This window comes from Hakea prostrata, chromosome 4, assembly GCF_041222555.1.
Source record: "Hakea prostrata isolate BN-2017 chromosome 4, UWA_Hpros_2, whole genome shotgun sequence".
NCBI lineage: Eukaryota > Viridiplantae > Streptophyta > Magnoliopsida > Proteales > Proteaceae > Hakea > Hakea prostrata.
Window position 1 is genome coordinate 50,777,429 of NC_142603.1, and position 27,798 is coordinate 50,805,226.

Below are 27,798 nucleotides of genomic sequence, written 5' to 3' on the forward strand. Positions count from 1 at the left end.
CCACGAGTATCGCATATACCATGAATGTCATGATTTTAAATAGAGGCAACACACCCAAAAACCTTAGAAGGACTGTGGATGAGGCAAACCCAAAATAACCCCAAGGGGACAGCGTCGGAAGGGATTCTTATGCATCTAGAATTGCGCCAAACCTCAAGGGGAAATATACTCGTTGAATGGTCTGACAACTTCTGACTTGTGTTCGAGAGACAGTCAGCCTTTATTGGAGTGCAACAAGAGAAATTCTTGATAAGGGATTGTTAAAAATAATATACAACAACAAGAAAGCCTTGCCCCAACTAAATGGGGTTGGCCACATGGATTTTTGCCTTCCAATAAGCTCTGTTTGCGGCCATACTAGATACAAGGCCTAAGGTATGCATATCCTTTCCCACCAATTCTCCTAAGGTTATCTTAAGTCTACCCCTAGCCCATCTGATTCCTTCAATCTAAATTAAATCATTTCTCCATACAAGGGCATTTACAGGCCTCCGTTGAACGTGGGCATGCCACCTCAACTAACTTTCTCATAGCTTATCACTTATAGGAGCTGCTCCAAGATTAGCCCTAATATAATCATTCCTAATCTTATTCTTCCTAGTTTTGCCACTCATCCATCTTAGCCTCCTCATATCTGCTACACTAAGTTTATCTAGTGACAAATAAGATACCAATAACAAATCTACCCTTTAATCTTAGAATTACAACACTACTTTATTTTGATGATGCTACATATAGAAGGGCAGTGACAGACTAATGGATAACTTTATTTGTACCATGTCATGGCATGCTTATGTCCAATATTTAGAGTACTCCTCCATGAATCAAGGATGGATCCAGCCCAATATAGTAGCTTTTATTAGACTTGACTAGGTCTTATTCATTGTGTACATCTATTATTATGGACTTTTGATATCTTAGATGATGAATCTTATTTATTCATTCATTGATTGTTATACATCATCATTGTAATTTTTAACCAAGGATAGAGTTCTACACTTCTACTTGTATAATGAATTCTACTTGTTCGTGTATTTATTGTTGCATCTTAATGAAGTTTTAGTGTTCTCTTGCATAATATTCACGTTTACATTCGCGAAAATGCATGTTCCAAAATTCCAGTTTTCCCCGCATACAGTCGAGAATGTTTCAATCAAGAACACCACTTTCAGTTGGGTACAAAAATAACACCTCCATTGTGCTTATTGGTCTCAAATTAGGTTTTACACTAAAAACCAACCCAAAAAGAACCTAAAACCCACCGAAATTGAGCGTTGAAAAATAGTACAAACTTGTACCAATTTTGAAATTTCAGGTCGAAATGGCGAAACAAAACGAAATTTAGTTCTATGGTTGTAACAAAGAGATGATGAATATTTAAAAAAACTGGGATAGAGGAAATTGAGTGGAGTCGTGGATTCCAAGGAGAAAGCCCACGGCTGTAGTGTTCTCTAATTTTCTGCAATTTGTTAAGTTCTTTATCTCTCTCTCACTTACCGCAGATTGGAGTCTTCAAGGAACTCTGCAGATTATTTCACAAGAAGCCCTTTCAATCACAAATTACACCCCAGCCCCAAACCCTACCTTCCCCTTAATTGCCACATCTTGCGCAACGCCTAGAAACCTCCCCCCCCCCCCATAATCTCCATTCCACAATCTCTAAAACCCAAATCCCCTACCCAGTTTCCTTCCCCTCTGGACTGCGACACCCTTTCACCTCCCCTACCCTTGGATCCAATCACAGACCTTATTCCATCATTAAAAATCAAAAACCTGCAGTGCATCTTCAACCTTCAAACCCTAGAAACCATAAAACACTCAAATGCCTACAACTCCTCAATCACATACCCAAATCCAAGCTCCTTTTGGATTCAACACCCCAACACCCACATCTACACTCAAACTTAACCCTAATCCTAACCTTACCCTAGAAACCCTAGCAATTATAAAATCTTAAATTCCATAAACCTAGCTTGAGGAATAATTTTGAAATTGAAAATCAGTTAAAACAGAATTATTTCCCTCAAAATCCCAGCCTTAATACAGCATAGCTGAACCCTAGTGTCCCTCTCCATCGTTTCTAAATCAACCCTAGAATCCCCTCCAACCCTAGCCGACAGGAGTTGGAAGCCACAGCCACCTAGCCACAGGGTATAATTGATCATATACAGCTGCTATTCACTGTGGAATACTCTAGGAAACCCTAACTTCAGAACCCTAATTGGTCTCCTGATTCACTTATTTGATTCTGTAAATTGGCCCTCAATTTGGTGGTTACATCAGTAAGGCTACGTACATCTTACCCTCCCTAGACCCTGCCAATTGTGGGAGCTTTTTGCAATGGATATGACAAGTTCTTGCATCAACTCACATAGATGTTGTACACTGAGTAAGTCACTCCCAAGAAAAGGGGTCATTTTTTCTTCTCATGATCACCTGCCTTATGCAATCAGGTGGATAATTTTTTAAGTCGAAAACATCAATTCTTCAAATACAGAAATCCACCAGGGAAGAGGATAGACTGTTAGAAGTGGTCAACAGAATCAGCTGAGAGAGTCTCCCATGGATGATCTCCGTGCATATTTGGAGCACCAGCAGACTCTACACATTACTAAGCTTGTCTTTTGTTTAAGCAGCTTTTTTTTTAAACAGCCAAAATGGAGAATAAATATAGTAAGCAGGTTCAAACCTTCAGTTTTGACGTGGCAAACACAGGACTTACCCAGGCTTTGACCTAACCTGGTATTTATGGGCCAAACTCAATCAGATTACTTGGCAAAAAACTTCACTCTAAGTTCTGAAACCTGTTCAGATAAGACAGGTGTTGATGAACGAATGGACTTTAAGTGGCTGGTTAGACCAAGTTCTACTCAAAACCTAAGATGAACTAGTGTTTGAACTCATGTTTAGTCTAGGTACCTGTTAAAACTGAGATATCTCGGCTATAACTGCATGTCTCAACCAAAATTTAATAAATATCTCAGTTTCTCAAGTTTCTCAAGTTTCTGAGATGAAACCCATACATATTATTGCATCGACCAGGATTCAAAATGTCAGGAATTTCAATAATTTCAACCAATTTTTAGTAAAAAATAGTAAGTTTCAACAAACCAACTAGCCCAGTTTTAGGGAGCTTGAAGTTTTAAACACCTTTCAACAACTACGTTACATGTCAAGTTCACCCAAAGAAGAGCAGGAATCTCAGTTTTCTGTCTGATAGAACAGGCCTATGGATTTAGTTTATGCCTGGTAGCAATGAGTTACACCATATGTACATTTCAGCTATAAACTTTAGGGGCAAACGTGATAAACTACATTAACATTTGTAAAAACCAATGGCATAGGCATAAGCAAATTAGTCAAGTGAACCTGCTTTGTTGTTCCAACACCATTTGAAACTGCTCTTGAGCTCTACGAGTCACTTTCTCAAGGTTCATCTGCTCTTCCAAAGTTCCCATCAAATAAAATTCCATCAGATTCTCAAAAGGCTCCTAATACAATGCTTCACACTGGGTACATTTAATCATCATCAAAATTACCCACCTGCAAAGCAGCAGCAGTCTCCAAAGCAACAGTAGGGCTAACTGCTTTGCTCCTCCTTAGAAACTCCAAAAACCGGTCACAACTTTTCATCAATACCTAAAAACATTATCAGGGAAGAGAAGAAGTAAGAACTAGCAGACCTCATGAAAAAAAAAATCTCAAAAGAAGCCAAAACCTAGTCGTATAGACAACAACAAAACCCTACTAGTATAGACAAAAATAATTAATTAAGTGCTACACCAACTATTTGGAGTTGGCAGAAGAAAAATGAACAAAGACAATAATAAACAAACATGCCCCAAACTATCCCCTACTGACAGGTGAATGTATCCAAGTGCCCTATCTGTAGGAGGGAAAATACAAATAACATACACAGTAATTGTATTCTTCCCCAAATTATATGGCAAACAAGTTACAGTATTGCACTATAAACCATTCAGGCTGTTATACTACTTTAAGGATGCTTATTAGAAGAGCATGATGATCGTGAAGATCAACTTTAAATGCACCACGACTTGAATCATATAATGGAAAACAGCCAACCAAAAACCAGAGTTGCAGGTAGGAATGTTTGATCCAGGAAAAGTCTACAAGATAACCCAAATTAGTAGTCCAAAATAAAACTAAAAATAGGTTAAGTATTAGAAGAAGCACCGTGACATGACATGGAGAAATTTTTGCCGAAAGAAGCCAGTCTACATTCTCCTCTACTGGTGAATGCACAAAACTTGCAGCTAAAGCATTCACCTTCTTCTCACTGCTAAAACTCTGCAATTTAGATCATTTAACATTCAGAGCAACATGATGACCTGAGCACCCAACAAAGCAAAACAAAGAAAACCCATGAGGTTAGCTGGCACACCAACCTTCGCAAGTGAACCTTCAGGAGCAGATAACCCATAGAATCTTAATGACACGTCAACATGGGTGCTCCGACTGTAAATCTTTGTTGAAACATTAAGTTCTTCAAATCTGCCACAAATAATCTCTGTCTGATAGATATCAATGATACGTGCAGCTGCCTGACCAATAGAGACATTCACCAAAAACCGCATGATATTCTTCCCATCCTCTCTTGAATGGGAAGCCAATGCTTCATCAGGCTGGTAGCTCAATAATTTATTAATTGCCTGCCATTCTTCCTTAGTAAGCCTTTCCTCCATCAACTGTGATTCCTCTGGACATGTTGCATGAGAGGTATCTTCAGAGGAACTACCCCTGGGAAGAGAGGCACATAGATTTAGGCTCATCTGATTGAACATACAACAACTAATTACTAGTTCACTACTCAGCTATGCAGAAGGTAATGCCAGTTCAGGAAACAATACAGTGCCACTGATATCTCACTAACCATCCAAAAGAAAGCCAGCTTCTCTTCATTTGGCTCCTCCTTTGTGCTGCTTCTTTTAATCTTACAGATTCAACCTTAGCATGTGCAAGTAACCTGAAAAAATAAAAAATTCAAAAATAGAATTATCACACAAGTTTCACTTGATCACAGTAGAATTAGAGTTCCAAAAACAGCAGAATGAATCGAACTAGATCAAATACCTCCATAAAAGGATTACTTTCGAATCCAGATCTTTCTCAATACTCCTCATTTCAGAATGATCAATGTTTGACAACTGTTGCAGTGAACCAGCATAGAGTTGAATATAACGGCGACGAAGTTGACAAAGGTAATGAATTCTGTCCCATGAGAATTGATAGCTGAAACCAAAAGGCAAATTAATAGTTAGTTTGAACTTTAGAATGCCTATTGTCACTTCCAGACATCCATGATCCATTCAGAGAAATTCATTAAATCCACAAGTGGTCTACATTACTTGCAAGTTTTAGACAAGAAGATGAAAGAAAGAAAAGTTCAGGAACTTCATCTACACATAGTTGCTCCACTGCCCATACGAACGAAGACATTGGAGAGGCCTAAAATAGAAGGTGGCACCATTAGTCAAGCATGGTGTTCAAGGCGCCAGCCTAGTGAAGCAACATGACAAGGTTGACCAAAGTGCCTGGACAACAAGGTTCCACCTAGGCGACACATTGACAATTATCCTCTTTTGGATGAATAATGTAACCTTGGGATTTTAGTCCATTCATCCAAACCCGAATTTGGGGGAAGGGAGATGAAACATGATGGTAACCAACCCTTTCAAACATGAACCTAAAAGATTTTCTGTTCGACCTTTCGAATGGTCTAACAAGATTTGTGTAGTTAACCTCAAGCTGTAAGTATTTCTTGCTAACGGATAGCTCATAGCCTCATATTAACACTAGATTGACATCTTCATGCAAAGAGAATTTCTTATATTCTTAAGGATTCCAACTACACCAGTTTGGCAACAAGACTCCCTGTTAAAATCAAAAATAGAAGTTTGGCTAAAATCTTTTGGTGCCAGTTGCCAACCTGATGCACCAACATTCCTTTATCCAGGCTAGGGCCCTATAGCAAAACAACAGTGGGAGAGTTTAACAAGAGACTCCATCAGAACACTAATTCTCCAACGAGATTGAGATGAATACAAATCTCTCATATACAACTGAACTCAATATAAGTCTATTCTCAACTCATATTCCATATGAATTTTTTGTCCATAAATATTGATATTACCACATTCTTTTCTTGTGCAGACTGGCCTGAGCAGCATAACACCACCAAACACGAGGATTCTCTGAAACTGACACACAAGGAGTCAAGTGAGATACATCAACATGTGACTTATATCTAGATATGACTTCCACAAGTTTAATCACATCACAATACTGGGCCTGCAAAATATAACATAAATAAATTTCAGACGATAAACAAATAAAATTTTAAGTCAACGCAATATAATTGGAAAATAAAATAACCACCTCTGTAATCATTAAAGAAACATCGCTGACAACAAGTGATGCCTTCTCTAAAGGAGTTTCTGGCTCCTTTATTTCTTCTTCTCCAAGACGATAATATTTAAGAACTCCATTGATAGGTGAGACCATGTATTTGCGATCACGAGCCCAAACAGAAACCGTTCCACGTTCAGATGCTACTTCTTTAATGCCATCACCAAATATCTATGGAAACAGCAAGAAATGTCACTGACAGTTCCACGTCAATACTCTTGCATAGACCATAACACAGAACGATAATCTCAAACAAGAAGACATACCTCAATCCACTCCTCCGGACTAAGATCTTCCCATTTCTTATTAATCTCCCAAGGAAGGATGTCTGAGTCATGATAAACAGCTAACCTCTCCAGTTGCAAAGACTAGAAAGAATCAAATGCACAATTAAGTCAAGCTAACCTGGAATATAAGTGTGCAAAAGGTAGTTGCAGAAGAGAATTGTTAACCACAGATTCCTCATTACTAAATCTGAATCTCTCACAGTTACAGCAGAAACTAATGTCCTCTTGACATTACTATGAAATCGTCAAAGTGTTCTTGAAGCTGCCCTGACTCAGCCGGCAGGAAGAAGATGACTAAGAATGCCTAATTGGCCAATTCACCACATCCCAAAATCAGCAAGCTAACCAACCCCTTAAATCTTCTAGAAGATCCCCCAGCGACACAGGATCTTAGTTGGATTTCCTTTCAGATCAGGAGGACTCAGAAATGCAGGTCCAGCCCTATATTAGGGCCCTTGGACTTGGTGCTCCACAGTCAGAAGCCCCAAGGTTTACTGCCCAGCTGCTTAGGTAGTTAATTGAGTTCAGGAGCACTTTGGTCATTGTCTTCAGTCATTCTACTAAGCAGTAACCCCCACAATTTTGGTTACTGTTTTAATCAGTGTTGAACAGGTGTCGTAACGCTTATGTTGATTAGACTCATCATTCAGTTATAAGTTGTCTAAAGTCAAGTAGGCAGGTTAGTTCAAGTCAAAATTCTAGATAGTTAAGTCTCAACTCCTAAATTTAGTGAAGTTATTAGCTACAAGCAAGGTTTGAAATCTCAGTTTCAAGGCCATTTTCGGCCAGCCTTGAAATCAAGATACGGCCGAAATTCTGGCCATCTCGGCCAAACCTGGTACTTTTGCCAGGAAGTTCCGGTGGTCAGTTTCGGCCCTATTTTGATGGTTTTTTGACCTGAGTTTTCGCATACACCCAATTTAAGCATAATTAACATAATGGAAGAGGTTTTATTATTTAAAAAAAAATGAAAAGTACTCATTCATATCCTACTAATTGAGAGAAGTGTGCACAGGGAGCAATTTTCCTATGCAGCCATACCCCAACAATTTTTGCAGAGAGGCTGTTTTACTAGAACAATAAAATAAGTTTAGTCTAGTGTACAATTTAAGTGATTCAGGGAACAAAAATGCAATCGTGATTGCTACAGGCCCATCAGTGACTTAAATGGCTAAATAGATCAGCATGTCATGGAAGAATCAATCCAGTAACTAGCCAGAACTGTCAAAGGGTTAGTTGGTAAAGAAAAAGGATACAGAAAGGTCTAGGAATTATTAAACAGTGGGGCATTTGAACGAAATAATATGAAAGGGAGGGACAACACTTGACTAAGAGGATCTTGGTTACATAGCCTTTTGTGTTCAGCCGCTATCACCTGTCCAATCTTCAGAAGCATACCTGAAACCTGGTTGCCATTGAATATGTTTGCCAGTTGCAGCTTCAATCCTTTGACATCAGTGTTCCGGTGGTCATTTGAATTTCTGTTGGGAGTTTAATCAAGAGGCATTCCACTCATTGACCTGTCCTCGAAATCCTGGACCAAATAGAGAAGCAACGACGTTGTTCTTTCTTTGGTGAGATATCGCTCTTCTGCCTCCCTTTCTGGTTGGGAGGTTGAGAACAATATGGGAAACCAGTTTTAGAAAAATATAGAAAAGGAGGTGATCGTCTTCAACCTCCCAATCAGCAAAAAGGAGGCAGAAGAGAGATATCTCCCAAAAGAAAGAACTACTTTGTTACTTCTCTATTTGGTATAGGGTTTCAACTTTCAAGGATAGGTCAATGAGTGGAAGGCCTCTTGATTACACTAACAGAAATCCAAATGACCACCAGAACACTGATATCAAAGAATTGAAGCTGCAACTAGCAAACAGATTCAAAGGCAACCACGTTTCAGGTATGCTTCTCAAGATTAGACAGGTGATAGGGGCTGAACACAAAAGGCTATGTCAGAACCAAGAGAAAGAAAAAGAAAAGAAACAAAATCTCTGTTGGACATCTGTGAAATTGGCAAATCAAAAGAGGCAGTATCGAGATGAAAATCTGCAAAACCTGCAGGCCTCATTAAAACCAGCCAAGTTAGAAAAGGACCAAGATGGACTGAACTGGTCGAGAGAATCAATTTCAACCGAGAGGGATCGAAACATGGTATTTTTTATTGTAACCCCATATTTCGTCTCAGTTTTCCCTAGATCTGATATTTCAGAGAAATTTGTACAGTGGCCACAAGAGGAGTCCATCTTGAAGTGTACTTGGGACTCTATGCAGCGCACACAATTGCATCTCTCTTTTTAGTTTTTCTAGTCCCTAAATGACTGCTTTTGTAAGGCCTGTTAAGCCTTCTACTTAAACCCTCATTGTGGAGGAATAAGCTAGCCAAGTTCATAGTGATTTTGAAATCAGTTTTGGCAGCTAATTCACAGCATAGAAAGACTGTAGGCGTATGAAATCCATGACTATTTGGGGTATTGTGCAGAAATCCAGCAGTAACTTCCTAGGTGCTTCAAATCATAGGTAGAAAAAGAACCCTGGCACTCAAAATTCCCACCCTTCAAGCAAGAGGAAGATCCAGCCTATCTTCTTCAACAATACATCCTCCACTGAAGCAAGTTCAAGGTTACATTACTTATTCCTTTTGTTTCTCTAAGCTTTGTTGGATTTTAGGGGTGGATAGTAAGGTAACCGGTCTCAAGCCCGGGTCAAGGATGAGGGTTGGTGCATCAGGTAGAAGACCTAATGTGAACCAGATTCTAGGGTTTAGCTTGCAGGACTATTGCCCTAGAGTTGAGCTCACTCCAGAATCCTCTCTCAGGGAACCAGCAGTCTTCTAGGGTTGTAAATGCCATTAATTAAAGGATCTTGAAAGAATTATGCTTTGCAAAGTTTAGGGGTAGGCTAGAATGTTTGGCCCGGCTTAGGGTTCAAGGAACTTGAATTTTATACTCAATACTCTGCTGTAGTTGCAGTTACAGGTCTGGAATTTAGTCCAGGTTTATTTTGAGGGTTTTAGAGGTTAGAATGAAGGGTAGCAAGGTTCAGCTGCTGCTGTATGTTAGTTTCAGGTTAGGGTTTATAGGTTAGTGCTTAGGAAATAGTGTATGGGATTCCAGTTGGGCAAGGGAAGGGACTCTGGTTGTGGTTTTATAATTTTTTACCCTAAGTGTTTGGGATTTATTTGGGTATCCTACACGGGTTAGGACTCTTAGAAAGTCATCTAGGCTCAAAGGAAAGGTAGAATGGTAATGGGAGATGGTAATCCTAAAGGGGTTTGAGGTTTGGTTGGGAAATTCAGGAGTTACTGGGTTTCTATCTAGTAAAGCTAGGGTTTAGGGTTTCTAGAGGTTGAAGAGGTCTAATGGAAGATCTAGAGATAGGGATAGGGTAAGGGGAGCGGTGTGAATCAACTAGAAGGGAGACGGGTTGGTTAGGGGTTGGGGATTTAAGAGATTGAAATGAGGGGGATAGTCGCTGCTATAAGGAAGCAGAAGGGTGGGGGATACTTGCGTGGGCAAGAGGAGTGGGAGAAGGGGCTGGAAAGGGGTGGGGACTGTACTGTACTTACTTGTGAATGGTTTACGACTGCTGCACTTGAAGAAGGAGGCTGTAGTTGACGAACAACTGCAGAAAAACACACTCCAATGGCAGCCACAGGCCTCCCCAAGGAAGAGCACAATTTCTGTTACCTCCAAACTCAATCAAAAATTTTATTAATCAAATCAACTTGTGTTTACAAGGAATGGAGGCTTTATCTATAGCCTCAAAAGGAAACAAACTAAGACTCAGACTAGGAAACCTACTTGACTTCAAACTGACTCTCTAATTCTAATTAGGACTCCTACTTGACTAACAACTTCTCAAATAAACAAGGACTTTATCATAACTTACTCTAGAGAGATCAATCAGGGTTCTAAGAGTAATATGGAGTCTTAATAAAAGGTAGACTCATACTAGGGGATTCAAACTTAACCCAGGTACTTCACCTAAACAAGGATTCTGCAATAAAACACAAAATAATGATCCAAATAAGAAATAAAATAGATCTAGGGTCCTGACAATTGACTGGACTCTATGGGACCCTGACCTAGGATTCACAAAAGATGCAAAATGACCAAAATACCCCCAGATCAAAATAGGGGCCATAGGGACTGGGGAAGCAACCTTGGGCCTGTGGAACCCATGGAAACAGTTTAGATCACAACCAGCACCTGAAAAACACCAACCGAACCCTTTTACACGGATTCTACAACTTCACATGATAAACGTTGTGCTAGGAAAATCCCCAACAAACACTTTATCATGGATGATTTTTCTTTTTTTTTTTTTTTTTTTTTTTTTTTTTTTTTTTGGGGGGGGGAATGAATGAGTAATATATTAAAACCAGCCTCCTAAGGAGGAAAAATATACAAGCAGGTGGGGAGGGCAACTAGGGGGCGCCCCACGGGGGGGGGGGGAAGACACTCGCAGTTCAAAGGGGCCACGAGAGTGTACAAAATGTAATGATCCAAGCTCCAGGCCTACAAGTAACAACAAGAAATCTGTTCCTCGGGGTCTACTAACCCCCCCCCCCTTTTTTTTTTTTGGGGGGGGGGGGAGGAGAAGAGAAATCTCAGGTGTGATGTGAACCAAATTCTAGGGTTCAATTGCTTGAATATTGCCCTAGAATCAACCTCACTCCAGGATCCTCTTCTTGACAAATAACAGTTTCAATGGCTATAATTGCCTTCAGAACAAGGTTTTTGTCACCATGGATGGGGAGTAGGGTGGGCTAGAGTAGGTTTCGGCCAGGCGTAGGTTTGTAGGACCTCAGGGTTTGAAGCTTCACACCTTGCTGTAATTTAAAATTTCAGAACTGAATTTGTAATTTAGGGTTTTGAATTATGGGGTTTGTTAGGAATTAGGGTTTCTATGGTTTGGATCAAGCTATGGTTAACGTCGAGTGCCACTTAGGATTTAATGGGACTATTTCTAAAAGGGGTAAAGGTTTGGGTGAAAGGTTGAAGAGATCTAAAGTGAAAATTCTAGGGTTAGGCTTTCTAAAGAAGACGTATTCCTACTGTTTTAAGTACAGGAAGGAGCTGAAGTCTAAGGTCGAAGGTCAAGGATTAGGGTGAGGTCCGAATTCTATAAAGAGGAGGGTTTAGGTCTAGGGTCCTATAGGGTTTAGACTAGCTGCTGCACTTCTGCTTTTGCAGTTTCTACAATTTTCAGAAGTGACGCAAGGTTTAACTGATAGACAAAGGGTGCTCTTTTTCTTCTTTTTTCTCTTTTTCTTTTTCTTTTTTTTTTTTTTTTTTTTTTTTTTTTGGGAGGGGGGGGTTGTAAAAGCTGCCGCAGGGTTAGGAAGGGGTTGGGCAATGTCTGTGACAGGAGAGGAATGCTGGAATTGAAGAAAACTAGGTTAGGGTTGTAAGAGGAAGCTTGTGGGTGGACTAGAAGAAAGGGGAATGGGACGGGTGAAGATTAGGGGGCTGGTACCTGGAGTTGAAGAAAACTGGAATTCAAACTTTCGGCACTATCATACTCTTAGAAGCTGCAGCAGGCTCCCAGCAAGGAACCCACGACTCCTGGATGCCTTCAACTCTCAATCTCAATTTTATCGATTCAACTTCTAACTACATAGTATGAAGGCTTATTTATAGCCTCTAGAAAGAAACATGAAAAAAATACCCCTGGCATGATTAGGGGCAGTAAGGTTTGGGGAAGCAACCCAGGCCTTGTGCTGTCCCTGGAAACGGTCCATCTCAGCTATTGAACACCAATGTCCTCATGGTAGTTAATGAATGCAGTAACTGTATAGAGGTTAATAGGCTGGAATCGAATTTTTCAGAACTCGACTACAACAGTTGCACCACATTGAAGTCCCTCTCACAGCCCAAGGGAGGGAATCAATGGGGGGGCTTGCGAGCAATTAAACAACCTCAGAGAGGAATTCTATCAATGATGCAGAGGAGGATCAAGGAAGGAGAAAAGGGTAGAAGAATTTGGAGGTGGAGTTGGGGGTGGAGGGAAGAGGGGTCACAGTGAGGGTTTTAAGGTCCCACAAATCCCAAATGTATTCACTGGGGGCATGACTATAGTTAGAGAAAAGGACTAGAAGGAGGGAGAGGATATAATATGGGGAGCATTAGTTTACCCTACCTAAATTTCAAGAATAGCACAAAAAGAGACCTGTGTGGCTCTGAAGAGGGCTTTGATTTACAACTGATTTAGCAAAGAAATTAAACCTTCGGATGTTCCAAAAGAAGCCGCTAGTGGGGTGTGGGGTGAGGGGTCCATAGGAAAAGATTGATAGTTGGAGACTGGGAGGGGGGTTAAGGGGAGACGGTGGGTGGCGGGTAGGGAGAAGGGATGATAGAGGAGAGGGTGAGGAAAACGGGGGAGAGTGACAGTGCAATCTCGCCAAAGGGAACCACAACCTGGATGACCTATTATAGCACGAACTTCGAGGGTGTACCTGGCAAGCAACGGCAACAAGACGACCTAGAAGTGTCATCTTCAATGAAATGCTACGCCAAGGTGGAGAATAAGATAGGATTGACGGTACCAACATAATGTTCACCTGATTGAGCTATAACCATTGAGAAGCGTCCATGGTGTTGATCGTGCATCTCTGAGGATTTCAAGAGCAAAGTCGTCATTGGGATCAATGACACAAATCAAGCAGGGATCTCTAGGAACTTCAGGAGCAAAATTGTCATAGGCTTCAACGGGAGCCTCTAGTGTAGAGTCATAGGAACTTCAGGAGCAATATCTTCAACCTATGGCATTAGACCATTGTTGGAGATGATTGTTCTTGAAGCTCTATGGTCAACAAGATCAAATCTGTCAAGTGTCAACCTCAAAATGGAAAGACCAGGAATGTCTACCATTGCGTTAAAGTCTTCTAGAGTGGCATCGAGCAAATGGAGATTTCAAACGTACCTTGCAAAGGACAACAGCACCAAACGGCAGATCCAAGATTGCATTGAGGGTTGGAAGGTGACACTTAGTCAAATAGTTGATCAATGGAAGTTTTATGTGGAGGACCAGTTGCCAAGTTACAAATTGGGAGATGACCAACATCAAGGAAGTGACCATCAAGGAGGAGATAGTGCACCGAGCATAATAGAGGCAGCACCTTGCTATCGCTCCGGTGAATCCAACAATGTTCCACACTATGGCAATGACATCCCCAACTACACTCTCACAGAGGGAAGGGTGATTGAGGGGAAAGGGGCAGCAAATAGCTCCACGGCAAAAGGGGTGGTAATTTGGGAGATAATTGTTCGGGTGAGTTGCAGATGGGATGACAATGGTGGTGTCCCGGATGGTTCACTGGAAGGGGTTTAATAGGGAGGCGATTGAAGGAGGGAGGGAATGAGCAAGTTTCAGGGTTCTGCTAGAGCATTCGGATCATGATTGTCAAAGCAACAAGGTGAGGCCAAGCGATAGAGTGCAACGAAAACCAAGGCGACACCAAGTCGCCTTGACCCAAAAATGGGCCTAGGCGCACCTAGGCAAACGCTTTGACAACCATGATTCGGATGATGGGTGGCCAAAAATCTTGTAGTAGTGGCAAAGGGGAGGGAGGTTTTCGAAGAGGATGGCTTGGTCAATACCTAGACGGTCTTCTTCCATGATTGAAGTTGTGGGAGGAAGAATTGAAACTACAAAGAAAAAGACAGGCATGTAGATTAACGGGAAGATAAAAATTGTTGGATCGTCCACTGGAAGACATACCATGCAAAGCAAGTCTCTGTAAAAAATTGATGGTCTTACTTTTCTTAGTAAGATGTTTATTGAATATAAGATCTGAACATCAGTGTTTTACAAGTATAAAACATCAGTGTTATACAAGTATAAGACTTTTTGAAAGAGTTCCCTACATGAGAAAATGTAGGGTTTTGAATCTGAATTGGAATATTAAGTTTCAAAATTTAAATTTTATATTTTGAAAAAGTCCTAACTTGTTCACATTAGAACTCAATCTAACATTATAGAGGAATGATCTAAACTAGATTGAAGAAACTAAATGAGCCACCGGAAGATATCACAGCTCAGGCCTTGTATCTAGTATGGCCTCAAATGGAGCTGATTGGAAGGCAAGGATTCATGTAGCCGACCCCATTTAGTTGGGATAAGGCTTCTTCTTGTTGTTTGTTGCATAGTGAAGCAACCTACAGGAATGGGCCATGATAAATAGGAAGCGAAGCACAAAGTACAATGATAAGTATAATGAAAATAGACATATTTCCTATCTATTCCAGTTGGCCTGCATCAAGCCTTATTTTTATTCTTATTCTTTATTTTCCTTCTCATTTTAAGAGAGAGAGAGAGAGAGAGAGAGAGAGAGAGAGTGAGATGCCTCTAACAGAACAAATAGAAAAAGGAGCAGCCAAAGACTTTGTTTCAAAGGCATAATGAAGCCAATATCAACACCCAAAATTAGCTGGACATTGATGTGCTAGATCAATCATATTGAATGAAAGAGGAAAGGGGGTTGGTAAGAATGGGCAGAGCAACCCCCCCCCCCCCCCCCCCAAAAAAAAGGAAGCCATGGGATCAAACAGCCGAGGCAGAGGGGAGGGAAGATTGTTGGCAAAACAAAGGGGCTGGAGAACCTTGAATTAGATCGGGGGAAATTTTCAAGAAAATAAGGCTAACAGAGCATGGCGTAATGGTTGGCTCATCAGAGCCCTCGACTACATGCAACCCTTGGATTGGGTCTCATGCAGTCATGTCAACCAAATCTGCATCTAAAATTTCCTCAAATAGACAGGATTTTTTCCCACTAATTAGGGATGGTAGAATTATCTAAGTAGTATAAGCAATCCTCATCATATGCACAGTGTTACAGCTTTACATAAATTAGTAATACTCATATTTGAGATGGGCATTTAGGTAGTTTCCAAAATGGTTGTGTATTTGGGTAATAGATCTTGTCTACATAATTAGGTCCTCTCACTGAAAAGAAGAGAAGGCCTAAAATAGTTCAAAATAAGACATTTAACCCTGCTCAGTATTTAGCAGACAAGTTCAGTCTTTATCCATTAACAATAAAGCCAGTTTTACTACTCTCTTGCTGGATCATTCCTCAGTAGATAACATATAGCAGATGGGAAAAATGTAGGCTAATCTACAAGTAGTTGATGTAAACCCAGGTTTAGGGTTGGACTTAGGATCTTCTAATTAATTTAAAGGACTCGACTAGGGTTTATGGAGGCTTTGGCAAAGGGTTTTAGGGGTTATAAAGCTGCTGGGATTGTGATTCAGGTCTGAACTTAAATAGGAATTCAACTTAGATTTGGAAATTCCAGTCCTTCCCCAATTGAGACTCAATTAGGGTTAGGGTTTCGGGAATGGGTTTCGATCTAGGGTTTAGGATGGGGCTGGGATTGCTGTTCAAACCTGCTGTGATTGAGTTACAGATCTGAAACAAAGTGATGTTTGAGGTTTAGGTTCAAAATTGGAATCCTAATGCAACTAGGATTGGATTAGGGCTTCAGAAGTTTCGGCCAGTGGGCTTTTGGGCTCTGACTTTTCTGGTTTTATGTTTCAGATTTAGGACTAAGGGTTTTGGAAAGGTTAAAGGGGTTTGGAAGGTCTGACTTAGTGTTTACTGAAGCTTCTAAAAATTCTGCAACTCTTCTCAAGATGAGGTGCAGAAATTCTGAATACCAGAATAAGGGCTGCTCTGGGGTTTTTAAGATTAGGACTAGGTTCTATGGGCTTAGGCGATCCTACCAGGGGTACAATGGGTGGTTTTGGGGATGGGGTTGATGGAATCCTAGTGGGCTTAGGACTGAAAACGTGGGAAGAAGTAAAGGGGGAAAAGAGCTACTGTGGTTAGGGTTTGGGTTGGGGAATGGCTGCCACCATAGGGATGGGGTGAGGTGTCTTAACTTACTTGAATTGAGGTAAGCTTGCAGGAAATCTGCAGATGAGCTTGAAGATGATGATGAAGGAATCTCAAAACTGAAACAAGAGCACTCTATTCCAGCTGCAGGATTCCAAGGGGAATCCCACGACTTTCCCAAAGCCAAATTTTCAAACTCAAATCAATTTATCAATCCAGACTGAAAATAACTTACATAAAAAGGCTATTTATAGCCTGAAACAAAGGACTTGGACTCTAATAAGGAAACTTTGTTGCTAAGCAACCCAAACATACTAGACTAGCACCTAAAATTTAGGACTCCATATTAGGAAATAACTCTACCCTAATTTACAGCTGAAAGACTCTTAATAAAAGGGAACAAAACTTACTTAATCACTAAGACTCCAATTCCAAAAACAAAATTAAAAATCAGAATTAATTCTAAACTAACCCAACTAAATAGACTTGATTCTAGGGTAGAAAATGAACATTTTGCCCCTTGGTCAGATTCAGCCCCCATTTGTTTGGGCCTATTTCGGAAGGCTTCAGCCCTTTTCTTTTTCTTTTTTTGGGGGGGTTTGTGGTGAGGGGGGGGGGGGTGAGTGTCCAACCCAGGATACATCAGTAGTCTAAGATCCTTTGCCAGACAAAACTGCCATCTGACTCTTGATAATAGTGGAGCAGTATAGAGTTTTCATAGTAGTAGCCATACTCTATATGGGATTCAATCCATGCAGTCATGGCTCATGACTCATGACAGCATTATGAACTTCCTTATCTCAGTTTCTGCTCCCCGTTTTTCCTGTAGACCCTTTGCAGCCACTATGTTTCCACATCAATAAAAACTTTAGGGTATTTTCAGAATTCAGTGTCAATTTTTTACAAGTAGTAGTAAAAGTTCACTATAAAGTATAAATAGCAGCTTACCTTTCGCAATTTATCCAACACACCACTGGTATCAAAGGTTTCATTGCCCTGTTCATCCATCGTAACAGCAGCAAGCTTTGCTAAAGTAATTCCTGATGAAAACGGATGTCCTGGATTACTGCAAAAATTATAAGTGTTTAAATTTTATCAGGAAAGCAGTCAAACCATAGATGAAAAAGAAAACAGCAAAACAGAAAATAAAGAGGATGCAGAATTTCGATGTTTGAAGTAAAAGAAGCTTTAAGGAGGATGAAACTCGGCAAGAAACAAGGTCCTGATGAAATCTCAATTGAAGTATGGAAGAGCTTAGGAACCCATGGACTAGTTTGGTTGACTAAGTTGTCTAATAAGATTATGAGCAAAGGGAAAATGCCAGATGAATGGAGGAGAAGCGTCATGGTTCCAATTTACAAAAATAAAGGAGATATTCAAAGTTGTAATAACTATAGGGGCATTAAATTGATGAGCCATACGATGAAATTATGGGAGAGAATAATTGAAACCCGTTTGAGACACTTAACTACAGTTACGGAGAACCAATTTGGGTTTATGCCGGGAAGATCTACAATAGTACAATGGAGGTTATTTACCTAATTAGGAGACTTATGGAAAGGTATAGAGAATGTAGGAAAGACCTTCATATGGTTTTTATTGACCTAGAAAAAGCTTATGATAGAGTCCCTAGAGCGTTAATTTGGCAAGTACTAGAGAAAAGAAGTGTAGCAAGTAAATATGTAGATATAGTTAAGAATATGTATGATGGTTCGGTGACTAGTGTTAGAACAGTGGGGGGACAAAGTAATGAATTTCCGATAACAGTTGGGCTACATCAAAGGTCAACGTTAAGCCCATATCTATTTGCACTGGTAATGGATGAATTAACCAAAGACATTCAAGATGAGGTCCCCTGGTGTATGCTTTTTGCGGATGATATTGTGTTGATTGATGAGACCCAAGTGGGGATTAATACCAAATTAGAATCATGGAGTGTAGTTTTGGAATCAAAAGGCTTTAAACTTAGTAGATCGAAGATAGAATATCTAGTTTGTAACTTTAGTCATGATCGGGCACATGATGAGGTGGTGATACTTGACGATAAAGAGATTCCTCAGAGTGATCGTTTTAGGTACCTAGGTTCAATCATAAGTAAAAGAGGTGATTTAGAGGATGAGGTTTCCCAAAGAATTAAAATAGGGTGGATGAAGTGGAGAGGTGCGTCCGGGGTCTTATGTGATCGGTGTATTCCATTAAAGCTTAAAGGAAAATTTTATAGGACCGTTGTTCGACCAGCTATGATGTATGGTGGAGTGTGTTGGGCTGTTAAAAATAATCATATAGATAAACTTAGTATAGCAGAAATGAGGATGCTAAGATGGATGAATGGCAAAACTAGGATGGATAAGATAAGAAATAATCATATTAGAGTGGGTCTAGGAGTTGCTCCCATCAGTGATAAGCTTCGAGAAAGTCGTTTGAGGTGGCACAGCCACGTTCAACGGAGAAGTGATATAATCCATATTGAATGAACTAGAAGAGCTAGGGGTAGACCTAAGATGACCTTAGGAGAAGTGGTGAGAAAGGATATGTATAACTTAGGCCTTGTATCTAGCATGGCCTCGAACATAACTGATTGGAGGGCAAGAATCCATGTAGCCGACCCCATTTAGTTGGGACAAGGCTTATTGTTGTTGTTGCAGAATGAGATACGGAAAACACCTATCAGAAAAAAGTATATAAAAGCTTCTGGATACCAACTCACCTGATGGAATCCTCATATCTGATATGCACATTACCAATAGAAATCCTAAGGTTCCCAATTATTGTAGCAATTAAAGAACCCAACCATGAATTCCCAACAGGTGGCTGCAAAAGAATCAAATGCCAACTAAGTAATCAAATGCTGAACCTACCAACTTATTCATCAAGCCTAAAAATTTATAGCAATACATAGAATGCATGGTTATAAAAACAAATTTTTAAGCACCACCCAAGGCAGACAGCTCCTGCTAATGTAGGGTTCAGCAAGAGGCAGCAGGCATATGCAGCCTTAGCTGTTTCCAGATTCAGACACACAATAACAGCTTGCTCTTACCCTAAAGTAAAGGCCCTCATCCACAGAACAAAAAGAAGAGTACAACAATACCCCTGCAGTCTGTAAATAAATAATTAATAGAGGGAAAACAGGATATATTTTTCTAAGACATTGCCAATTTGAAGTCTCATGTATCGGGGATATTTTACAGTTGTTACATTCCTCTTTTCTAAGAGCTGCCTACCCATTTTATGAATCTAAAAGGAGGGTTTTTCTTCTTCTTTTTTCCACCTTCATGAACTTAAGTCTAAAGCAGTTGGTGAGAGTGAGAACATCTTAAACATTTAAGACTTCAGTCCTATTTTTCAACTAAATCAGTCTTTTGAGAGAAGGTTTGTCTGGATCATTGGTCAATCAGTATCCATATTGCTATAAAAACCACAAGCGTCTCCAATAAAATGATCTAATTTACTGGACGGCTATTAAAGAAGGCCATTCCTCACAGCTCTGGTATCTGCCAGATGCAGGTCTAGATGGACTAGATTTTTGTAGAGAATTAGCACCAAAGGCCACCTGTTCATTAGTAAAGTTTCAGCCAAACTAAGTTGGAAAAACTAAGCTTCAAAAAATGCACTTTAAATATGATGATTTATGAAGAATGTTAATACATGAACAGCTCAAAATGAGTAAAATTGATATATGCAAGAAATTGTGTTATCATTTGAATAGGTAATTTGACACATGACCAATATAGATCATTCCCTATCACCCTTCCACATGGCACAAATAATTGGACCACATAGGAAGGCCTTTCTACATGGCAAGTGACGAAGTATATTACTTCTCACCCCCCCCCCCTTTTCTTTCTTAAGATAACAAATCAAATTTATTAACCATGTAAATAACTACAGTATAAGGAGGTAATCTTAGGAACAAAACCACAAAGCAAACCCCAACTACATGAAGGGGCAAAATGCTACAACCTCCTAAAGGATATTTGTCCCCAAAGCAAGCCAAGAATAGACTACCCTTAGCTTCACCAGCTCATCACCAAATCACATTTTTATCTTGGGTTCCAACTTACAAGAACAAATATTCACTTAACAAGCCAAGTTTGATAGCTGCTAGACTAATTGGGCAACACTAGCCCAATGTGTCCCTTTGCCTTGCCCTTTTTTCCCCCTAACAGCCAGCACTTTGTAAGCACTAAGCAGTGAGAAAAAATAGACCACCATAATCTTTTTTCAGCCAGCCTATCAATTCCATTCTCATATAGAACAGAAACTTAGATAAATGAAGCCAAAAAGAATCTAAGAGTGATGCTAGCAAAGGAGATTTGTGAAATAAAAAACCCATGGTCAATGATGAGATTTTTTTTTAACTATTTTTTATTTTTATATGATAAAAATTCATTTCCAAAAGAAATGGAAGAAAGCAAACAAACAACAAAGGAAAGAAATTACAAGATACAAGACCATGCCTTTACAGAGAAGGGAGTCATGCACCCGAAAAGGAGAAGGCTCAACGGGGAGGGCCATAGCTAGCAGTAAGATAACAACAACTTAACCTTATCTCAACTAAATGGAGTCAGCTGCATGGTTGCTTTCAAACCGAAATTGGAAAACTGAGATAGTGAGATCGACATAAAGGGATATGAATGTAAGAGGACTGAAGAATAAAAAATGAAGAAAGGATATAAGAAGCATGAGAAAAGAAGGTAATACGACAAAGGATAGCCCAAGAAATCATGCTAATATCAGCTTCATGGAGACAGCATGGATCCTTGCTCTCAAATAAGCTGAAGTCTGAATCAAAGGTCATACTCGGCACAAGACCCAGACTCTGCACCTCACCCTATCACGGTAACTCTTTTAGCTCGTTCAATAGGACTAAAATCATTCCCGCTTATCCAATAGCGTTGAAACCGGGTCAAATTGGGAGTGAGGGTGTGAATCAGTTTCTCACTTTCCGACATGCAAGACAAACAACCAAGTCATTTGCAAGCTCATGTCACACCACAAGAATCTGGCCAGGCCTACCAAGATCAGAAACCCACTCTGCAAAACAGGGATTAAACTTTAATAGAAGAAAAAAAAAATACAGTAGTGCATGATATATGTTGTCCACCTTAGCGTCTGAACGTACTCCACAGGAGCAATACCCCTTACAATCTCACAGAATTTGGCTCCAACATCTGATATGCAGCAAACCTAGAACATAAGCTCTCTATGCAATAGGCAGAATAGTCACATAAGCTACACCCACGGAAAAAATTTCGACCGAGATGCCAGCATTTTTTTAAAAAGAACGAACCCCTCAAAGTTTCATCCCAGTACTTCATTTCAACCGAAACTTGCAGAAATTTTGGTAGAAATTTGCCGAAATTTAAGTACCCACAAGTTTTGGCCGAAACAATACAAATTTTTCATAACAAAATACCCAGTTTCGATCAGAACCTGCAATATTTCAAAGGTTCTGCAGGTTTCCCACTTCCGCCCCTCAAGATTTCAACCCCCTTTGAAGAAAAAAAATCACTTTTCGTTGCATTCTTCCCTCATTTCACCTAATTAGTGCAACTCCACTGAATTCAAACAACACATTTGGTCCTCCGTTGGTGGGTTTTCGAGACTCTTGCAAGGTGAGTTAACAAACTTTTCCATTTTTTATTTTGTTTTGTTCATGCCTCAAATCATGTTGGATTGCTTTCATATTAACGTATGTACAGCCGAGAACGTTGATCTATGATTGTATGATATTAAAATTAATTTTTGGCTCTTCCTTTTTTTTTTTCTTTGTTTTTTAAAATTATTTTCTAAATTAGGTATGTTGTTAAAATATACATGTATACATGATGACGTATGAGCCTCATCACTTGATCTATGCTGTGATGGTGTTGAATCAAATTTTTGGCTGTTAATTATTTATTTTCATTATTTGAAAAATATAAAAAAAATAATTTAAATACTATAAAAACACTAATTAATTTATGTTTATATTTAAAAAATAGAAGACTATTAGTAGCAAGCATGTATGTAATTTTTGGAGCATGTAGTGATGCCTTTTAAGGTACTTAGTGTGTATTTCTTGTATCAGACACTCTCTTTGAAAGAGGTCAGACATAGCTTGGCAACATGGGAGGCCATTGACAACTGATAGGAAGAAGAGTGAATGCAATTATTGCAAGAAACAAATAGGAGGAGGTTGGGCCACTAGATTGAAGGTTTATACAACTGGGAGAGATAAGAATGCAACAGGATGCACCATAGGTGCCCAATAGAGGTAAAGAAGGCAATGGCACAATACTTGGCGGGGGAAGTAAAAGAGGAAAAAGAAGAGAGTACAGAGGGAGGAGTTGGAGGATGATTGTCTAGATGACCGCCTCAGATCTAGGAGAGCAAGACTTTGATCCAAATGAGCCCTCAGAGTATGGAACTGACCCTGACCCAAAGGTAGCACAAATTAAGAAAGCGATGAGGATGAGAAGGGAACAGGGGAGGATGGATGAGATGAGGAGGCAGCAGAGGGCTATGGGTTGTTGGTCCTCTAGAGAGCCAACAGGTATAAGGGGCAGCTAAAGCCCCTATGAGGAAGAGTCAAGAGTGTGAGGGAAGAGATTCCTCTCCCACAAGCCCCAACATAGGGCCAAGCTTCATCAGCACATGCTACAGATCCTGAGCTTGAGATTCTTCGTAATGATCCGGCACTATCTAGGAGGTCAAAGCATAAGCAACAAAAGCTGAAGCACTTGTGGGGGAGTGTGAAGGAGAAAGTGGGGGTGGCTTTCTCCAAATGGACATTACACCATAGCATTCCAACACATGCAGCCCAAGGGCCCTACTATAGGGATATGATTGAGGAGATAGGGAGGACTAGGGGTGGTATACAAGGGCCCACCCCACATGAGATAAACAATGTATACATGCTTAGGCATAAACAAGAACTGAACGACTACATTGAAGGATTGAAGCCTATGTGGGCTTGTTATGGAGTGACTATGATGGCTAATGGTTGCACAAGTCCCATTAGACAGTCCATCATCAATTTCATGTTGAATTGTGATGGGAACACAATGTTCTCAAGGAAGAAGGATGCAAAATACATTTATAAATTGTTGAAGCAAGTGGTGACAGAGGTTGGAGTCTTGGAGAGGAGAATGTTGTCCAGAATGTGACTAATAATGGCTCCAACTACAAGAAAGTTGGGTTGAAGATGATGGCAAACCTCAAGTATCAAAACATGCTTCTAATTCTAGTACTAATTTTAAATACATGTTATATTTACATACATACTTGATGTTGATGGTCATCACTAATTTAGACATTCTTATCTGGACAGATATAAGCTCTTTTGGACTCCATGTGTTGCTCATTGCGTTGATCTCATGCTAAAGGACATGGGTCACATCAACCTTGTGAAGAAGACCGTGGAGAGTGCTTGACATGTCAGCACCTTCATCTATAACCATACGGTTCATACCTATACACTAAAGATGATGAGGGGCTTGTCAAGGTGAGTTGGCGAGGAAAGGCATAACCAAATTTGCAACCAATTGAATTGCACTCCAGAGTTTTAAGAGTAAGAAGGTTGGCCTTAGGACCATGTTTGCATTAGAGTAGTGGTTTAACTGAAAGGGTTCTTCAACCACAGAAGGCAGGAGACCACAGAATACCATACTCAATAACACCTTCTAGACTAATATGAGGATTGTTGTGAAGATGCTTGAGCCTATGGTGCATGCTTTAAGGATGGTAGATCAGCAGAGAAGACCTACTCCACCACACATGGGTTGTAGTAGATAAAATGAAGCAACAAGTTGCTCAGATCTACACACAGGGCAACAAGAAAATCCTCAACACCATCCAACATAGATGGGAGAAGCAGCTGCAACATTCACTACACAAGGTTGGTGAGTTATTAAGTTTAATGGTGGATTTAGTTTTCATTTTATTATCACACAGCATACTATCTAAATCCCAAGCACCACTACAAAAACATGATTGGGATGAGGCAAGGTTCAATAAATGCCGTCCAAACTGTAGTAGAGAGTTGGAACCGGATCCGTCTAAACAAGCAGTCATCATTATGGAGGTGAGATCATGATTTCATGATTCACAATTCATAGTTTCATATTAGGTATTAAGTAATAACCTAGATATTGTTTTTACTTTATATCAGATAAAGGCATTTAGTGATGCTACTGGGAGTTTCGGTCGCTCTATGGCCATGTTGGGACAGGAATCCTTCCTTGGGGGTAAGTTAATTCATTATACATTTAATTATTTATATTATATCTTTTAGCTACTTAAGTATTGACTTCGAGTTTATGTTTGTTGCAGCGGAATGGTGGTTGCAATATGGTCATGACTCAGCCCACTGGAGTGCGATTACATGTAGAGTGCTCTCCCAAACATGTTATGCCACTGGGTGTGAGTGGAATCGGAGCACCTTTAGCCTCATCCACTCAAAAAGGTGCGACCAACTGAGTGTGAAGCGTCTAGAGGACCTTGTCTATATATACTATAGTATGAAACTATCGGAAGATCATAGTAGACAGGGCATGGACAGAGAGAGTATCATGATCGAGTTGGCTAACATATTTGGGATGGATGATGATGATAACCCAGTAGTTGAGTGGATCAGAGGTAATGGAGAGTCGTTGCTGGATGAGGATGGAGGTCGTCCTAATAGACACATTGTAGAGCAAATGGGGACTGATGTGGATGACCTCTTGGCCAAGGAGGGGAGTACACATGCAGCGCTTGCTCGTCCCTTCGTGCCACACCCCGGTGCATCCACCTAAATGAGGATTTGATTGTGTGGTCGGGCACCAAGGATGATGCGACTCAGGCATTTCCCTGCTCTATAACGATGATGAAAATGATGATGTTCGACCTCTTGATCAGAATTCGGTTGATCCTAGGGAGAGACCACGACTAGCACCAGTTGAAAGTCATGGATGGGGAGAACGACCACTGAGATTCACGAATAAGAGTCAATTCCCCATGTGACACAAGATTTAGACCATACTGGAGCTACATCTCGAGGTCGTACTACTTTGACATGTACCAGAAGGGGAAACAACACGAATATGGCACGGAGGACACATTATATGGGTCTTACTGTCCAATTGATGCTGGGAGCTTGGTGGGCTCTACAGGATACATGAACTTGGATGATTCCAGAGCCTCCACCTCGGATCTAGATGGTATAGTCCCACCGATTCCCAGTCACATGATAGTGCTATTGAGGGTGTTGGTCCTGCTTCTGGTTCCAATTATGGATCTTACGATCATGGACCTTATGATGTCCCTCTCGGATATCAGAGTCAGAAACTATGGGACCTTATCCTTATAGTTATGCTCATTATGGTATCCCTTCTGACTACTAGCACCAAGGTTCTTTGACATTTATGGATCAAATCTTCAACATTCAACCACCACCACCAACCCCTCCAACAGCATTTTTTATTCGGACTTCGCACCATCAAGATGTCTTAGCCATGTGGATGAGGCAACAAATAGAGCTACAATTGTCAACTACCTCAACAACCATATGGTCCCTATGTCACGGGATATGTATTGTGTTTGGTATGCATGCTATGTAAATGTATTAGACATTATGGGGACACATGTATTATACAGAAGAAGTCTATCACTTTTGTTCATTTGTTGTCTACTTGTCTATATACTTGTATTTTTTGAAACTTTGTAACTTGTAAGTTTTAAGTTCTAACTTGAGTAACTTCTAACAATTAACATGCTATGTAAATGTATTAGACATTATGGGGACACATGTATTAGACAGAAGAAGTCTATCACTTTTGTTCATTTGTTGTCTACTTGTCTATGTACTTGTATTTCTTGAAACTTTGTAACTTGTAAGTTATAAGTTATAACTTAAAACTTCTAACAATTAACATGCTATGTAAATGTAAATTATGTAATACAGTTGGTACTTCTCGATTCTTGTCATATGGTAGCATATACTTGAATGTTAGCTTTTCAGTGGTATTTGGTAAAATAGTAGTTGCATTGTATTTATTATGCTTTAAATAGGTAGGAGACAAGAATTCAAACCATTTGGAGGTAATATAAGGCCCAAAACTTAGGGTCGGAACTCTCAAAAAAACATACCAAGTTTCGACTGAAATTTCGGTCGAAACCTCTGAAATTTTCTCCATGGCTACACCTATGGCAAGGCTGTAGGAGATGTTCCTACCAGGGGCAAGTAGCAATATTTTCTCCAAAATTTTTAAACCAACAGTTGTAATGCCAACTAATGGAATGGATAACACCTACATTTTCCTGCTTTGATCTAGCATTTGCTTCAAGGGTCGCTGATTCTGCTTCCTGCATGCAGAAGAAACCACAACTAAATTATAAACGTACTAAAATTAGAACCTCCAAATTAACAAATTACACATCACAATTAATGAAAGGAAACCTAGTTTAAAGCTGATGGGTAAGTAATTTCACCTCGATCTGTCGAAGTTTGACTTCGAAGAGTTTTTCCTTGTCTTCCTCCTGTAGGGAATTACAATAATGTAACATAAACCAACAGAAAATTATGCACGTCTATGACAAATGGTAAAAAAAATCCATCCAAATGGCAATAGGTCCATACTTTACCTTCAGTGTCCATCCATCAGGAACAGGATTAGCAAGAACAAAGACATGATCTATAAGAACAATAACAGGTTCTTTTCCCAGATTCTTCCAAGGGACCTGCAGTGATAACATGAGCTCAAAGAACTGATTCCAGGACATTAAAATTTCCTTTACATATAACCAATACCATTAATCACCACTGATAAGAACAAAATATGCCACGAAAATGTCAACTAAAATTGCAATAACGGAAAAACAGTGAGAAGGATAGAAAGTAACTCGTTCAAGATACATGGAACTGTACAGAAAGCCAACAAAATCAATATTCATAAAATTCTACTTTTTTCTTGTTAACCACTTTGGCTTGGCTGCAGCCTCACCAAAGAATAAGATTCTCTGCTGGAAGGACATCATAAACAACAAACACAAGTGACAGAGTTCAAAGGAAGACAAGTTGTTGGAACATGGTAACTATCTTTAGATAAACTTTTACAGAAATCAATTGCGCAAATTTCCTTCAATTGTTTACAGTAGATTTGATATATCCTACGGATATTAATGGTTCGTCAGCTAAGTAGCTAACATCTTTGTGAAGAAGGGGCATTCTCTTCTCTTGATGTTGTTTGGCTGAACTAGAAAATATTTTCCTGGTCCTAGTTG

The 27,798-nt window shown here is 39.9% G+C and overlaps 1 protein-coding gene and 1 long non-coding RNA gene across 3 annotated transcripts in view; both read right to left on the reverse strand.

Moving 5' to 3' along the window:
• Positions 1 to 27,798, reverse strand: part of LOC149019414 (uncharacterized) — a 134,461-nt gene that overhangs the window by 90,140 nt on the left and 16,523 nt on the right. For both annotated transcript variants that reach the window (XM_089153429.1, XM_089153428.1), the window contains exons 4-17: positions 27,160 to 27,255; positions 27,007 to 27,054; positions 26,830 to 26,880; positions 19,259 to 19,362; positions 17,500 to 17,617; positions 6,696 to 6,797; positions 6,400 to 6,600; positions 6,155 to 6,312; positions 5,095 to 5,253; positions 4,895 to 4,987; positions 4,410 to 4,761; positions 4,198 to 4,311; positions 3,544 to 3,639; positions 3,370 to 3,437 (exon numbers count right to left, since the gene is read on the reverse strand). In XM_089153429.1, coding sequence (XP_089009555.1) covers positions 3,370 to 3,437; positions 3,544 to 3,639; positions 4,198 to 4,311; positions 4,410 to 4,761; positions 4,895 to 4,987; positions 5,095 to 5,253; positions 6,155 to 6,312; positions 6,400 to 6,600; positions 6,696 to 6,797; positions 17,500 to 17,617; positions 19,259 to 19,362; positions 26,830 to 26,880; positions 27,007 to 27,054; positions 27,160 to 27,255 — 1,760 coding nt within the window. The remainder of the gene's footprint in view (positions 1 to 3,369; positions 3,438 to 3,543; positions 3,640 to 4,197; positions 4,312 to 4,409; positions 4,762 to 4,894; positions 4,988 to 5,094; positions 5,254 to 6,154; positions 6,313 to 6,399; positions 6,601 to 6,695; positions 6,798 to 17,499; positions 17,618 to 19,258; positions 19,363 to 26,829; positions 26,881 to 27,006; positions 27,055 to 27,159; positions 27,256 to 27,798) is intronic.
• Positions 21,315 to 22,750, reverse strand: LOC149019416 (uncharacterized). The gene is made up of 2 exons (XR_016173082.1): positions 21,659 to 22,750; positions 21,315 to 21,588 (listed from the first exon to the last, which is right to left on the reverse strand). It is a non-coding gene; the product is annotated as an uncharacterized LOC149019416 (long non-coding RNA).